Source organism: Sciurus carolinensis, chromosome 14 (assembly GCF_902686445.1).
Source record: "Sciurus carolinensis chromosome 14, mSciCar1.2, whole genome shotgun sequence".
In the NCBI taxonomy this organism is placed as follows: domain Eukaryota; kingdom Metazoa; phylum Chordata; class Mammalia; order Rodentia; family Sciuridae; genus Sciurus; species Sciurus carolinensis.
In genome coordinates this window covers 82,046,250-82,062,877 of record NC_062226.1, presented here as the reverse complement: position 1 = coordinate 82,062,877, position 16,628 = coordinate 82,046,250, and the positions used below count along the sequence as shown (strand labels likewise).

The window sequence follows — 16,628 nt, the reverse complement described above, 5'->3', positions numbered from 1 at the left end:
GGATGAATCTCTGAAGAAAGAAAAGGCTTGGTGGTCTCTTGGTTGTTGGGAGTGGTGTGCACCAGGTGGAGGTGTGTTTACTGTGAGGGCAGCCACTCACCAGGTGGATGCTGGGGTCTGAGTATAACTGAAGAAGCCAGATTAAACAATTTAACAGAGAAAAGGGATCTTCATTTTTTTTTTTTTTTTTTAAGGCAGGTAAAGAACATTTTTCTTTCCTCCCAATTCATTTTTACACCTCAGTTTTTTTTTTGTCTTTTTTTTTTGTCTTTTTTTTTTTTTTTTTTTTTTTTTTTTTTGGTACTGGGGATCAAACTCAGGGCCTGGTGCTTGTGAGGCAAGCACTTCCACCAGTTGAGCTATCTCCCCAGCCCTGGTTTGTTTTTTTTTATGGTGCCAGGGATTGCTTAACCTCTGACCTATATCCCTGGCCTTTTTATTTTTGGTTTTGAGACAGGCTCTTCCTAAGTTGCTTAGGGCCTCACTTAGTTGCTGAGGCTGATTTCAAACTTACCATCCTCCTGCCTTAGCCTCCGGAGTTGCTGGGATTACAGGGGTGTGCCACCACACCCTGCTTGCAGGCCAGCATTCCTGGCTTAGAAACTATTTTTAAGTAATTGTATTTATTGTCTGCTGCAACCTTTGAAGTTCTTTTGTTTTGCTTTACCTGGAGAAGGAAATAGAAGGTTACGATGGGGGTAAGGAGACAGCAAAGGCATCATGTGACTTTATGTGCCTGATCACCCCTGGTATACACTGACTTTCTACTTCATCTTACCAAAACACAGAAGTACCCACATTCCATTCTGAGAGTCCTCCTGTGTCACCCATCTGCATTTGACAGCGCAAGTTCCTGGGTGGGGGTTCAGCCACTCCGTTCTTTCCCATGTTTTGCATGTGAGCTAGGAAGCACAGATGCACATCCTTCACACCTACTGTACCACCCAGGGTTCTGAGCTATGATGCGCTTGCCACGTGGGAAAATCCTCTACTTTCTACTTGTTGACAAGTGGTGATCCCATTAGTTTTATGGGTTAAAAGTGCATTTGTTGAAATGTCAGGGAAAAATACATGAGTGACCAATTGGACTGCAGCAAAAAGTACAGCACAGGGTGATGGCTTAATCGGTACCAGGTGTAGATGGAGTTGGCACACAGATGTGGTGGGGTGCGCCTTTGCCTAATTGTTTTAATGTTCACGGAGAAGTTAATTGTCAGTGTAGAGTGTGCTAGCAAATTAGGTTCCCACTGTCTTAGTGTAACTGAGGATAAATGAAGTGTCACGAGTTTCCAATCTGTACCTCTGACACAAACACTTTTCCTGCGGGGAAGAGAAAGTTCCCAAGGGGAATCAGTGTGGCAGCTAAAGAAATCCATTTGAATAATGTGCATTATTTTCACATTAGGGAAACCCATCTAGCTTTGCTGCATCCTTGAGTGGGTTTTCCTTTCAGATTTGCTGCTGGTGGTTTCAAGGTTTAAAACTTGTTGACAGAAGAGTTGTTCTGAGTCCTCGAGATACATGAAGGCTGCTGTCACTAGTGTTTGGTAGCATTGTAGCATTGACAGTGTAACATTTCATTAAACCTTTCTTTCGTAGTTTCTGGAGTTATTTTCCAGATTTGTTTCAGTAGACGAGAACAGTCATTACTGTTAGATTGCTAAAGAAAGCTAAATTCCTGGAACAAGACCATAAAAGACTGGATTTTATCCCTGTTGAAGCATCCAGGGTTTTGCTACATTAGTCTTGAGTGTTCAGAACAGAAAATGTGCACATCCACTTCCAGAATGGTCGACATGAGGTTGATTCAGAGTCCAAATCTTGATATTTTCTTCTCATTCTGCTGGATACTCTCTGAAGTTCAGTAGACTCCTCTACTTGCTTTGTAAGTTCTTATACAGAGGTATGATTTTTATAATTGCATGGGGACCTTTGGTTTTTGTTTCATTTAATAGGCGATATTGGCTTCTTCTGCATACTGGCCAACTGTCTAGTTAACTTGCACCCATTCCACCACAGCAGGGGGAGGTCTTGGTTCCCACGGATTGGTTAGGAAATCGTGCTCCGATTCATCTCCTCTAGAGAGTGCATGCAGGTCATGTTACGGGAAGATCTGCCACCTTTTCTTCCAACAAGCTCTCTGTATCATGTAGCCATTCTGCTAGGTCAGGTGGATGTGGACCCTTAGGAAGCTTCTATAATGCCAAACAATTTACCTGTTGCCCTTGAAGGTGTTCTCTGGGATTTGATGTTCTCAAAAGAATTCCAGGTTTTCTTAAGAGGGAGAGGTCCCTTCTTGCTGTGGGGCACTTCTTTCCTGTCCCTTAACTGGCATCTGATCATCTGAAGTGTGGTTTCTATGTATAAATGGAGAGAAAACCAGACCTCTTTCTCTAGTACTGAACATTCTAGGAGGATCTTTTTTCCTTTTTGAGGCTTGTCAGATTCTTCTCTCCCTGTACCATTTTACTTGGCTCTGCATCCTTAAGCGTGTGCAACCATAAGGTGTAGAACATCATTATGGTTTTAGAATTTCAGTTTGTTTTGAAAACACTGTGTTTTCAGATCTTGATTTGCTCAGGTTTATAATATCTTCTGTAGGCTGTATAACTCCCTATTTTGAGTTCCTGTAGAAAACACAAGGTAAATAAGATGATTTTGTTTATTTCTTAACAAAATTTTAAAACAAAGAAATTTATATACAGTCTGGAAATCCCAGTGCTTGGGACGTTTGTGATAGAAGTCTGCCCAGTATTTACAGTGTTTGGAAAGTCCTGGCAGATATGTAAATTTCACCAGCTGCAAGGTGAAATAAAACACTGAGTTTCTTGGCTGGGATGAGAGTCTGTCAATCAGTTGATAACACTGGTTCTCATGTTGATCAAAAAAGTCTGATTCACGATTAAATATTTATTTGGCAGATAAATATTTGAAAAATGAATTCCACTTGATGAATGCTATCTGGTAGATTAAAATATTTCAAAATATGGACCCTAGGAAGAGACATCAGAGGTGGCAAATAGGTCTGTAGAACTGTTACGTGTGAGGATTGGCAGCCTGTGGGGCTGGTCCTGGGTGTATTGGGACTGCTGTTGCTCTGCTGGGATACTTGTAAGTATCTTGTAACTTACTTGTAACTTAGGTTGTGAGCAGCAGGGTTTATGAGTGGAAAGGCAGGAATTTTGAACTATTCTATTTATTTAAAAAAAATTATTACTATTAGTTAGTGACAGAGTCTCACTGTGTTGACCAGGCTGTTCGGTTCATTTTAAAGTAGGTTGTAAAATATCAATTTTTTTCTAATTATGTGTTTGTATTTTTGAAGTGATAAGCACGTTACCAGATACATCAAGGGATTATATGTTAACTGTTGGTTAGAAGGGAATATCATAGAAAGCAGACGTGAGACATTGTCAGACACAGTAGTTTAAATGCCAGTGTGGATTTTGAGTGATTTTTTACTTGGGCGTAAGTATTCTGTGTACAGAATCTGAGCTGAGAAATCACAGGTCTGGTAGGGGTAGCACTTTGACATAATTGAACTCTGTAGGTGTAGGAAGAGCTGCTTTAGGTAAACCACTCTGGCTTGGACATCATAGTACTCCACATAAAATGAGAGGGATGAAAAGTATCTCAAAGTTTGCTTTGGTCTCTTTTCCTGGCTTGGGTCTAATTGTCTTTGGAGTACGTGACTTTTTAAATAACCTAAAGCAAAACAACCTCAGTTTCATTCTTTTGCAGTTGGTCTCCTCTTAAATGTTTGTTCAGTAATGTACAATAGTTATTCTATAAGCATAGACTCCTAAAATTGGAAGGAGCAAAAGGATATTCAGTCACTATCAGGAATTGTCTCTTAATTCTTGAGATTCATAGGAGTAACCATTATGACAGGCAAAATGTAAGGAAGAAGTAGCAGATGGTGCATGAGGGGGAAATATTTTGGGTATCTTGAGACATGTAGCAATACCCACGAAGTCACTTTGGGTTTCTGGAGAACAAACAAGGGAACCACAAAGATAAGGATCCCCTAGGCAGTTGTTAAGAAACCAGGCGGTTGCTGTTGCTGCCAGTGCAGCTCATTAGGCTGAAACTGTTTGCTTATATCAAAAACAACCACCAGAGCAGCATCAGGACCAGAGAGCTGGCCAGTCACACACAGAACTGGGCTGCCAGAAACAAAGGTACAAGGACGTGGGGTGGTTTTGGTGGGGTGTTGCTGTGCAGCAGTGGGAGCCAGGGATGCCCTGGGTCTCACAGCTCTCCCAGGCCTTTTCAGCTCCTCCCACCCTCTTTGCTGCACTGTTTTGAGTCAGTCTCAGAGCATCAAAGGTATGAAGAGATGTCTTGTTTCGTAACTTGTTGAAGTCTGCCCAGTGAATGGGGCCAATTTTCAGATAAAGCAGGGATCCTAATTACCAGCCCAGTCCAAATTTAGAGGAACTTCAGAGCTTTTCAAAACCCATTCAGATTATAGACTTCATTTAAGCTGCTCGAGCGGAAGTTACAGTAATAACTTCTAACTTGTAGAAGCAGAGGCCTCAAAGCCTGACAGCCTTAAAGGGCCAGCTGTAGAAATGTTATTGTTTCTAACAAATTGTGTTGCTCCCAACAGAGGCGCACTTTACTTTTGACATGCACAATTCCACTTGACATGATTTTTAAAATAAGACATTAAAAAACCATCTCAGAATGGCGAGTGGTTTGGATGCCTGGTGCTAATTACACGCAGGACTGAAAAGATGGCCACATGGAGGGAGACTGAAACTGCAGCAGACCTGGATTCTTTGTCATGTTCTGTGGGTACCTGGGCTGATGTGAAGTAGAGTGAAATATGCCTTTCCCTTCTGCATATGCAGAGCTGGAGGAGACTTTAGGGCTGAAACAATCTAGAACAGGACCAGGTGTATTTCAGTACTTCCTGGAGTTGTGTTAATTCTCCTGCATCCTTTGTCAGGCTGAGAGGCAGGGTTGGAGGGGTTAGTTTTTAGCAGACATTTATGAAGGTAATTAGTTCAGGGATGCAGCCATCTCACCTTTCAGCTCCAGCCCCTGTGGTAAAGCCATTACTTTGAGCTTCTCCATATTGAATTGCCTAGTTCCCTCTACCTCCTTTTATCTGAGCCTCCTAGCATTTGTGTAGCTTCAACAGTCACGAATAAAAGAGCTCAGCTCGCTTTAGAATCAGCCCCTGAAGTGGGCCAAGAGGCTTCACGTTGCCTTCTGGTCCCCGTTTTGATTTCCTCCTGTGTGAGGTTGAACTGGGAGCACTCCCATGGTGGGGTCCAGGTTTTTCCCCGGGGAGATTTGAGAACCAGCCACCTGGCTGATTGATTACCTCTGGCTGGTGGGGATCAAAAACTCATGGCCTTAAAAAGATGTACCATAAAATTTTTGCTCCTGGTATATACTGTCACATTAGATGTGGTCCAAGGTAAAGATTTCCCCTGCCCTTCTCTATTTTAAATTGTAACAGAAAGGTAACATAATTGTCTGTTGGCCCTGGACACCTGCTTTTAGTTCTTAAAACATCTTTCAGAAATCGAGGTTATCTGGGCTTTGTGAAGGGAGGTTTTTGCACAGCTCATTCACAGTTGTTCAGGGCAGTAACACATCACTGAACAAATTGCCTCCTTGCATATGCTAATCCTGCACTTAAAAGAACTCATTGTAACATGTTCTCATGCCTTAGCCTGAGGGGAGATGGGAATTGAAGGGATGTCAGATCATGTCATGTGACCCCAAAATATCTCAAATGCCTGTTTTCTTTGGGTCAACAGTTCGCACTCAGCATATGCCAATGAAAGTATCCTGTGTGGCTGGTGGAAAAGATTAGTCCTTGTTCCTGCTTTGTGTGTGGGAGCTGGTCTTGCTATTGAAGCCTTACTGGCTGAGATTTCTTCCCCTGTGGGACTTAAATTTCAGTGCTACTGGCGAGCAATACCAAATCTTATTTTCAACAATAAATTAAAAGAATTCAAAAGTTCCTTCATCGTTGCCATGGAAAATGTGATTTGCCTTTTAGGAAACCATGCTGTTAATCCCACCTGTTTCCTTTATGTCTGTTTAGAGTGGTACATAGTGACTCTTAGGAGTTACAGAATATGCCTGGGAGCAGTCTCAAGATTCACTCATCAGTCCTTCATATTCTTCACTAGGAAGTTGCAGTGGGACAGAATAAACACACATTCACGTACAAATAGCAAGCTCCCAATTTCTCCAACACCAGATAGAACAGGAGTACATTTAGAATGAGCAGGGCCTAAAGGATTCACCAGGATTTGTAAGATTTGATAGCAAAGACAGGGTCCTTTTAAGTGTGGAAAGCTTTAAATGTTTGCCATCAAAGTCTGCAGACAGATGACTTAAATGGAATAAAAGGTGTAGATATCACCTTCCTAAAACAGTTCCCACTTCTAGGATGGGTTTTCATGTGTACAGAGAGACCTGCAAAGGAGTCTTTGATTAATCTCTCTATATTTTTTTTTTGTCTTGTAGAGTAATTCCCTCTTGGTCCCAGACAGTCTAAGAGGTACAGATAAACGAAGAAATGGGCCCGAATTTTCTAACGACATCAAAAAACGAAAGGTGGATGATAAGGATTCTAGCCACTATGTGAGTAAATGAAGGACTTTGAATATTATTTGTTTGCTTACTGCTCACTTTCTAAGTGAGCATCCAAGTGTAATCTAAGATTTCCATTATAGTTCCACATTCAGAGCTGGGCATGAGGGTACATGCCTATTATCTGAGCCTCTTGGGAGACTGAGGTAGAAGCATTACAAGTTTGGGACCAGCCTGGACAACTTAGCAAAATTCTGTCTCACAGTAAAAGGCGAAGAAATGGAAAAAAGGACTGGGAATGTATGTAGCTCAGTGGTGTTAGGGCTTGCCTTGCATGTGCCAGTCCCTGGTTTCTGTCACCTGCACACACAGAAAAGAAACATTAAAAAGAGGTAAACTCTTTTTTTTTTTTTTTTTTTTTTTTTTGCAGTGCTGGGATTGAACCTAAGGCCTTGTGCTTGCAAGGCAAGCACTCTACCAACTGAGCTATATCCCCAGCTCAAAGTAAACTCTTATATCATAGGATATTCTTTTTCTTTAGGGCTGTAAATTGTGTTTCTCTTGGACTTAATTTTACATTTTAAACGTTTCGCCTTAGTAACTCTTCACTTAATCTTTGCTAAAAGGCCAAGAAGTGATCTGCCTTAGTTACTCTTAAGAGGGATTTTGAAAATTTAGATGTGACTTCATGGACCATGTAGCTGCACTGGGCCCTGCTTCTAGAAGGGCCTCACCCCACCATCTTTGAAATCTCAGTTTTTGAATGAGGGCTCTGCATTTTCATTTTGTCTTAGACCTTGCAAATTTGGTAGCCCCTTGTACACAAATAGAGTAAAAAATTTGGAACTGGGCGCAGTGTTGCATGCCTGTAATCTCAGCAGCTCAGGAGCCTGAGGTAGAAAGATTGCAAGTTCAAAGCCAGCCTCAGCAACTTAGTAAAAACCCGTCTCAAAATAATAAAAAAATAAAAAAGGGCTGGGGTTGTGCTTCAGTGGTTAGCACCTAGATTCAAACCCCAGTACCAAAAAAAATGTTGGCCAAAATACCCTTCAGTTAAGATATCCAGGCTCATGTTAGATTTAAGGTAGAGCTTATGGTCTTCTGCAGTGGGTGATTTAAGTCCTTGGTAAAAACAGATTAAACATCAGAGGCATTTAGTTTACACCCTGCAGATGAGATTGCTCACCTGATTGACACAGATCCACTGAAGCCACATTCAGAGGAGAGCAAGTCAGGCCACGTGGCTCTTAGCTCTGGCCTCGGAGTCATAATCATTGTCGCCATCATTTAGCTTGGACTTGCCCTGTATGTCTCCACCAATGAGTTCTCAAGAACAACATGAGAGTAGGATGCTGAATTGGGCCACTTCCTGTTATCCTTCAAGGAACAAATGTCCACTGTACAGACTGTGTAGAAGTTTAAACACTGGCCTTCATCTCCTGCAGGCTTGCTTATGCCATTAGGTAACATTTCTTGAGCATCAAATCAAGTTATTTCCAGGTGCCTTGTGCCATTACATAGATTATTTCATTTGAGTGTACTGTAACCCAATAAGTTAGGTACCATCATCTCCATTTCATAGATACAGAAACCGTGGCCAGGACCTTAAAAGTGGTTTGTCAGAGGTCCTGGCCAGTAGCAGAGCCTCAAGGCAGTCTGACTCCAAAATTTGTGCTCTTAATTAGAATTCCTAAATTGGGACCTACCCAGGATTGGGTGTTTTTCCACAGTTTCTCGAGTCAGTCCATTTTGTACTATGGTGTAATAATATCCTAAGAACCAGCCATTGGTTTCCCCCACCCCAACGCAAGCTTGTTTTTTTTTTTTTTTTTAATTTTTTTTAGTTGTTAGCAAACCTTTATTTTATTTATTTATTTTTATGTGGTGCTGAGAATTGAACCAGTGCCTCACACATGCCGGGCAAATGCTCTACCACTGAGCTACAACCCCAGCCCCCACAAGCTTTATAATACATACCTTCTCCCCTTATCTGTTGCTCAAATGTCCCATGTATGCATTTCCCTTTGTTAAATTAATTGTTAATAAGCAAGTAGGAGGTCCATGGCATGCAGAAACTGTAGAATTTGCTGATACGCAATTCTTATTTGTTCTCTAGTAGGCTCATGTATATAATAAGTTATTTAGCAGTGAGTGACCTAGAATCTCTAGCTTGGCAGCATGGCTTATACTAGGTGTATTTGGTTGGATAGGTGGTTGGAAATGATGACTGGAGATCATGTTGGAGAATTTAGGGAAAAACTTCTGACAAAAGTATACTATACTATGAAGGTTTATATTTGCAGAAAGGTCCAATAGAAAGGTAAGATTTAAATTACAGAAAACTGAAAAACTAATTTCAGAGTTCCATTAGAGGGGGCAGGAAGGTGTTGGAATAGAGGGAGGTGAGACAGCAGGTACCAGAATATCCTAATTTGATCATTACATGGCGTATATATGTACTGAATTATCACACATGTACCCCCTTAAACATATATAATTATTATGTGTCAATTAGAAAAATAAAAATTTTCTTAAACGTTAAAAAGAATAATGTGTTAAGAAATCATTTGCTACTTTTTGCCAGTTTACCTATATACTGCATAGCTCTTTTTATAATTTTTCTAAAAGGGAAACCCTTTTAGTTTATGTTCTTTTGCCACACACTTAACACTGTAGAACAGTTGTGCTTCTCTGTGGGCTTTCCTGAGAGAAAACAAATTTTCCTTATTATTAGCTTTTCTCTTTTTTTATGAAAATATTTCTTTGAATAGACTGTTATTTTAGATTACCCTGGCTTCCTTATTGGTTGTAATTTTATGTTGTTACTGGTGAATTGCATGGTGCCCTCATAACAATGACTAAAGTATATCTTGTAACACACTACTGAAGAAAGTGAATAGGGTCTCCCACATGCAGTTCTGAGTATGATTGGGAAAAACATTTAAGATCTGAATTTAGAGTTGAGGACTAACCTGGACTGTGGGCCCATGGAAGACCATTGTGGCTACTGTTTGTACCTGTATATATTAACATTTCTCAAATACTCTTTGTATAATCTTAATGACAGTGACAGCAGAAAAGTTTAGATCCTAAATTAGAGATTTACTTCTTTTTAAGAATTTGGACCCATTGAGAGGTCCTAATTTTTCCATATGCTTATTGTATTTCTCTGAACTAAAGGATATAAGGATTTTTGATTAAAAAAAAAAAGACTTTTACAGCCTGCCCCAAACTTTGACGGAGGAGTGATCATGTCCTTTAACTGAGCAGCTTTTTTGAATCTCTTACACACTCAGTGCAACCTCAGAATTTCTTTTGATTAGCAAATTTTACGGGTCTTTTGAGGCATCAATAAGAATCCTACTGCAGAATGGCAATACCCTGCAAACCTGCCGTCTGTACTCCTTTCATCTCTCTAAAAAGTTGATTGCTGAAGAGGTTTATTCTTGACATGAAACTGGATCTTTTTTTGTTTTCTGCTGTAACTAGTAACCCCGTGGAAAAATGGGTTAAGTAAATTTGTCATTGTAATATGAATTGTCTAGGAGCACCAGATTGGCTGGCCATCTGCCTTCAAGGTGAGACGTATAAAGGTAATGATGTGAAATTGTGTACTTAATTTGAAAATCAAATGGGAAAAGAATGCTGATGTAAGGGTATGCAGATATCAGATTTTATGAGAGGGATTTCAGATTACAGAAAAGATCTAGGTATTTATTGCGAACATTTATTATGCCTTTACAGTGTGCCACATTTTTTGCAACTTGCTTTCTCCTATAAGCAAATTATGATTGGAGAGCTGGTTTGCTACTGCAGCAGAATTCTTGGGAGCAGCTTTGCATAGCTCTGGGTCAGATGAGAAGGGGAAGATGGTATTAATAGGAAGGGCTGGCAATCTGGAAGTGAGCCCACAGGCATGTTTCAAGTAGTTTTCTAACTTGTCTGCTACCAAGAGCTATAGAAAGAAATTTAACAATGTTCAAACCCATTGTTAGCCTTTATGAAACAGCAGTAAAATTTCTTTTTTCCAGGACAGCGATGGTGATAAAAGCGATGACAACTTAGTTGTGGACGTGTCCAATGAGGTAATCACTCCTTTTGTCAAAGTTTATCTTCAGTATAACTTGAAGAGTGTTGTGAGAAAAACCCAATTGTAAATGAATGAAGTAGAACCATTTTGCATTTGTATACATTAAGAACCTAATATTGTAGGTGGATGGAGCATTAATAGTCTTAACTGATACAAACTGTTACTCCCTTTATTTAAAAAAAAAAAAAAATTCTGGGCTGAGGGTATATAGCTCCAGCATTGGTCCAGCATTTGCAAATCCCTGGGTTTGACATCCAGCACCATTAAAAGAAAGTTGTTTCCTGAGTCATTTTGGATTTCTGGGTTGAGTGTCTGTCTCCTCTTTCTTTTCAGTGCCTTTTAGAGAAAGTGCTTGGGCACAGGGAGGGATTTGGTAATTTTCTTTATGGTAACGTTCTTGGGTATTCCGCAGACCCCTTCGTGTTCATTTGTTATAACATCATTCGGCATGTCACGCCCCCCTGCCCCCATCTAAAGGACTTCCAATATTCTCTTGTAATTAGAGAATTAGTGTGGAAAAGTTTGTCTGCTGTAAGCTAAAACATGAAAACTTTTGATTATACTTGTTGAGGACCCTTCTTCTCCACGAGCAAGTCCTGCCCATTCACCCCGGGAAAATGGAATCGACAAAAACCGCCTGCTGAAGAAAGACGCTTCCAGTAGCCCAGCTTCCACTGCCTCCTCGGGAAGTTCTACTTCTTTGAAATCCAAAGAAATGAGCTTGGTATGTAAAGAGAACTGATAGCCTATTTGGCAGTGCGTTTTTCTTTGTGGACCACAGGACACTGAAGAATTTGAGATGTGAGGGTTTTGCTTTTGAGGGTTGTACTTGTTGTTGTTTTGGTACCAGGGATTGAACCCAGGGACTCTCAACCACTGAGCCACATCCCCAAGCCTTTTTATTTTTTTTCTTTTGAGACAGAGTCTCACTAACTTGCTTAAGGCCTTGCTAAGTTGCTGAGGCTGGCCTCCAACTTGTGATTCTTCTACCTCAGCCTCCTGAGCTGCTGGGATTACAGGCCTGCACCACTATGGCCAGCTGTGTTGTACTTTTAAGTGTTAAAAAGCAAAACTCCTTCTCTCATTTTTACCCAGTCAGTGTGTTTACTTTTTCTTCTGCAGTAGTCTCTTACAAATCGTGGTTAGGTAGGGTGTACAAGCTTCATATCATTGTCTTCTTACACAAGGAATGTGTTCATGACACGACACTATGACATTTATCAGTTGGCACATAGTTCAAACCTCTTAGGAAGTCTTGACTTTGTTAAGCTCTCCACTTACCTGGTAGACTCTCTCATCATGTCGGGGCCTGCTAGGAGCATGCCCTGATATTAGAGAGCTCATCGGAACAGTGGTGGACACAAGGAGGTTCTGGAGGGGGCCTAGAGAAAACTGGTGGTTTTGGAGTGCATCAAAGCCCATTCATGTGCTCGTGCATTCATTCAACAAACTTCATAAAGTTTGTCATCTCTCCATGCATGATGGTCCCTTACCACCCTGGTTTTTCCTTATACAGTCTCCCAGTTGTTACCCCATGTCACCCACGGGGAGGAAAGCCTGCTGAACTTGCCATGCCACACAGCCCACCAAGTACGTGACAGAGAGAGCTGGCCCACGCTCTTTGCCATGGGGACAAGGGAGGTTGAGAGGCAAAAGACACTGCCCTGCCACCCTGTTGTTGTCTTGTCTCCTGCGGTGCTGACAACTGACTTGTGTTAAGTCGCCCGTGTGCACTGGTGGGTCCACATGGTAGCGAGGCAGGTGGGTCTCCACACTTAACCCCAGAGGTGTTCTTTTTAGGCAAAGCTCATTCTGGGGCTTTTGCCTCTGAAATGCTGGTTTGCTTCTCACGTAATCGATGGTCTCACTGTCTTTCCTCGTTAGTCTCAAATCTGCAGCTACCTAAAGGCAAGATTAGAGAAAGGGACTTCCCTCAGACGTTCCCGTGGCTGGAGCCCACGCTTCCAAGTGACTGGGAGTTATTCTCTGGGTGGTCATCATTCTGACTTGGCACAGAGCCCGAGTCCACAAGCCCGATGGAAAATTCTTTTCAAAATAAAATCTGCGGAGGAAGAAGTGTGATCATGTTCTCTGTCTCTAGCTCGAGTTTTAATTCTGGCAGGAAGAGGAAAGGTCAACATTTCTCGCTCACAAGTTAATGCTGTCAACATTGTGTGGATTTATGAAAATTGGCTGAGGGAGTAGCTAGAAGGTGCCCAGTGTCCCAGCTGCTGTTGTGATAAATTGTGTAATATGGCTTGGATTAAAAATAATACTCATTTAATTTGTTTAATGATACCAGCATGAAAAAGCCAGCACGCCTGTTCTGAAATCCAGTACGCCGACGCCTCGGAGCGACATGCCAACGCCAGGCACCAGTGCCACTCCAGGACTCCGTCCAGGCCTGGGCAAGCCTCCAGCCATGGAGCCCCTCGTCAACCAAGCGGGTAGAGCATCGCCTCTTATTATGCTGCGTTTTGTTCCTCCCTTTCCCAGCTCAGTAAATTGTCTGTTAATCTAGTGACGCGATTTCCCTATGCATACAAAATGCCCTTGCCGCCACCCTCCTTCCTGTCTCTGAAAAAGGGACGGTAAGAAGCAGATGTTTGTCCTTGGGTCTCAGCAGCTGCACCCTATTTGGTCTCCAACTGTCTACATTCAGCTTTTCTTTTATTTCTGAATTATCCAAATCCTAGGGACTTCAGTCAAGTTTCTGATAATTATTCTGAACATAAGCTCCTGACCAAACTATCCTTGTGTGTCTGACTTTGCTAATATTGACCGAAACGGCCAGTTCCGAGGCCAGAGCGTGCTTCTTGCTGACTGTGGTTGGCTGATTTTCTGTTAGTACATCCCCCAGGAATCTCTAGAAATCAGGAGGGTTCCACTGAGTCTCTAGCCCATGAGTAAACTCATAACTTTCCTCTCTGGGCAAGGAAAAAAAATAACAACCTGAGTCCAAAGGAAAGCAAGCACCAGAATATTCCTCCTAAATCCATGCTTTGGTTTACGTAAATCTAGGATTTGGTTTTCATTTGGAATTGGTACCAGGGAATGGAAAGTTCGGACTGAAGGAGAAATCTTGGATTTTATCAAGAAAGTCTTCTTTTGAGATTAAGTCAGGTAAACAGTATCTGTGCCTTGGTTTGCTCTCTGAATTGGGTACGATGATGCTGATTAATTCCCCTGGTTTCCCAGTGCTGCCACATAGACCAATGAGAAAATCTGTGGGTTTTGCTTCTGCTGGGGTCCTTCCTGTCCTGGAGATGAATTTAGCTCTGGGGAGGATTGGATCCAGTGTATAAATTGGAGGTGATCTCCCCGCTGCACGGGAAGCCTCTTTTCCTCCCTCCCCATAACAAATGACACTAACAGATGACTCTGGAATTGCTGGTCAGGCTTGACTGGAGCGGACAGTCGAGTGACATGCGGCTTGTGTTTCCTTTCAGCCGCCGGTTTGAGGACACCCCTGGCAGTGCCCGGCCCGTACCCTGCTCCCTTTGGGATGGTCCCCCATGCTGGCATGAACGGCGAGCTGACCAGCCCCAGCGCTGCTTACGCCAGTTTACACAGCATGTCTCCCCAGATGAGCGCTGCCGCTGCGGCCGCCGTGGTGGCCTACGGGCGGTCCCCAATGGTAGGCCACTGCTGGTGGGCTTTGCTTGGGTGGGAAAAGCCACATGCTTCAGTGAGTGCTGTCAGTCCCAGGGGCACACAGGCCTCCCCAGGCTATGGGGGCAGGAGCAGCCGGCCCCACACACCTCTCACACAAAGACCCTAGTGTTCCCCCTGCACCCTTGGCCTCCTCTTGTCAGCCTTCATCAGCGTGCTGGTTCATTAAGTGAGGCCCAAACGCTTTTTGTTTTACTGTTTTTGTCCATGAAAAAAGGCAGTGTTTAGAAGCTCCTTCAGTGGTCCGGGGGACATCTGGTTTTCTCCCACCAAAGTAGATTTTTTTTTTTTTTAATTTAAAGGCGATGAAATGACTCTAGTGGTTCACAGAAGCCTTTTCATTCATTTCTTAAGTTTTTCTTTTTTTTTTTTTTTCTTTTTTTACTCTCTCCCTCTCTCTCTCTCTCTCTCTCTCTATTGAAACCTTATGCAGGGGGGCGGACATTTGGGAAGTTAGAGCGTTCTCTTTCCGTGTCTATATATTCTTTACACCCAATAGCATGGCTCCCGTATTACAAGTGATTCGTGTATGACAAGTAGAAAGACAGATCGTGAACCTGCGAGGCCAGACTGTCTGTTGTCTTCTTGTCCTACCTTCTGCCACTGTGCAAATGACCCAGTTTTGGCTGAGAAGATAAACAGCTGCATTTGAAGAGTAAAATTGACTGTTGTCACTGATTACAACAGGAAAGGGAATAGAATATTAGGTATCAAACAGAAGCTCTAAGATTTTTTCCATTGACTGTTTTAAAATACTGTCACATACCTTTCTCTCCTTTCCCCTCTTGAAAATAACATGTAATTCAGGGAGATTTTAAAGTTCATTATTTTTTCCTTCTATTGTGCTTGTAGGAATGGGTGTGCAGTGGAGGGCAAGAGTTCAAAAATGGGCAGCAAAGAGACTAGATGCTGTCATTAAGGTGCACAGAAGTAGGGAATCCATGCATGAACTTAGATGAGTGGTATACAAGTAAGGGGATTTGCTCCCTGGAGACATTTTGATGATGAAAACTGGGAGAATGCTGTTGCCACTTGAATGTAGAGGTCACCCCGCAATGGCCAGGACAGCCATTGCGGAAAAAGGACTATCTGGCTCAAAGCACCAGCATTGCTCTCTTGGCACCTGATCAGGGAAGGATCAAGTCTATGGGAGGGATTTACCATGGGAAGCTGGTTCTCGTGCACAAGTAGATCATATCCCTGTTCCACCTTCCAAAAGGAAGTGTCTCTCGAGGTATCTAGAGATGGTTATGTTATTTAATTGCATTATACTTTAAAAAAAAAAAATGCAAGCCCTCTTATTGCTCCCACTTGTATTGCTTTGGGGATACACGAGTTTCTAATGGAAAGTCAGTGTTCAGAAAGTGCCTACCTTGCATAAACTGAGTCTGCCATGCCTTATTTTTATTTGCAGGTTGGTTTTGATCCTCCTCCCCACATGAGAGTCCCTACCATCCCTCCAAACCTGGCAGGAATCCCTGGGGGAAAACCGTAAGTACCTCTGTGCCTTGGTTTTGGTTTGTTTAGCAGGCGGTTCCCCAGCCACAGTGTCAGCAGACTGGGATTCCAGAGGGAGTACAGGCCGGGGTGTTTCCAAGGAGACTTCTGGTGTCTTTGCCCAGGAGTGTTAACACTTTCTATAAATAGGCAACTTGTAGGTGTCATGCCTCTGTCTTCTCCCTGTGGGTGAGCTCATACACTTAGTTATTTCTGGAGGGAAGCTGTTGGAGACAAGGTTGAGGTGGGAGGATTGAGCTGGAGGTGGTTGGCCCTGCTTGCTTGACCCTTCCTTCAGAAAGCTGCTTCGCTTTGCCGCTTGGTTGGAGGGTAGCTGCTGGATTTTCACTGGCACTGTGCCGTGCTGGGCCGTGGGTGGTAAGTTGTCACGAACTCTTAACCTCAGAGATTTGAAGTGTGTCTTCTCCGTACCCAGCTCAGTGCCTCCTTTTCCTTATTTTGGTGGAACTGAGGTATTTGAAGGGTAGGTCCTGTGGGATGCCAACTTCCCAGATTAACCCCCAATTACAGTTTTTTGGTTTTTTTTTGTGTGTTTTCCCCCAATTACAGTTCTGATGAGTGCTTAACTCTGAGACCTACAGTTATAAAAAGCAAAGTGGCTTTCTGGGGAAGCAAGAGAGAGCTTAAAGCGCACACAAGCATTCAGAATTTGGAAAAATGTTGTTATTTTTCCTGGATCACTTTAAAAAAAAAAATCACTTGCTTTCCATGATCTTAATTATTTGAGGCATGACTTGAAAGAACTCCTGAAATTCTCAGGTTTTATAAAAAACAGAGTTGAAATAAT

The 16,628-nt window shown here is 42.4% G+C and overlaps 1 protein-coding gene across 9 annotated transcripts in view; it reads left to right on the top strand.

Moving 5' to 3' along the window:
- The window catches only part of Tle1 (TLE family member 1, transcriptional corepressor), a 94,549-nt gene that overhangs the window by 52,897 nt on the left and 25,024 nt on the right, over nucleotides 1-16,628 (top strand). For 5 of the 9 annotated variants that reach the window (XM_047524109.1, XM_047524105.1, XM_047524103.1 and 2 more), the window contains 7 exons: nucleotides 6,496-6,612; nucleotides 10,593-10,646; nucleotides 11,223-11,375; nucleotides 12,954-13,098; nucleotides 13,673-13,774; nucleotides 14,101-14,288; nucleotides 15,738-15,814. In XM_047524109.1, the coding sequence (XP_047380065.1) occupies nucleotides 6,496-6,612; nucleotides 10,593-10,646; nucleotides 11,223-11,375; nucleotides 12,954-13,098; nucleotides 13,673-13,774; nucleotides 14,101-14,288; nucleotides 15,738-15,814 (836 nt within the window). The remainder of the gene's footprint in view (nucleotides 1-6,495; nucleotides 6,613-10,592; nucleotides 10,647-11,222; nucleotides 11,376-12,953; nucleotides 13,099-13,672; nucleotides 13,775-14,100; nucleotides 14,289-15,737; nucleotides 15,815-16,628) is intronic. The other 4 variants (XM_047524111.1, XM_047524108.1, XM_047524106.1 and 1 more) reach the window with 1 other exon arrangement.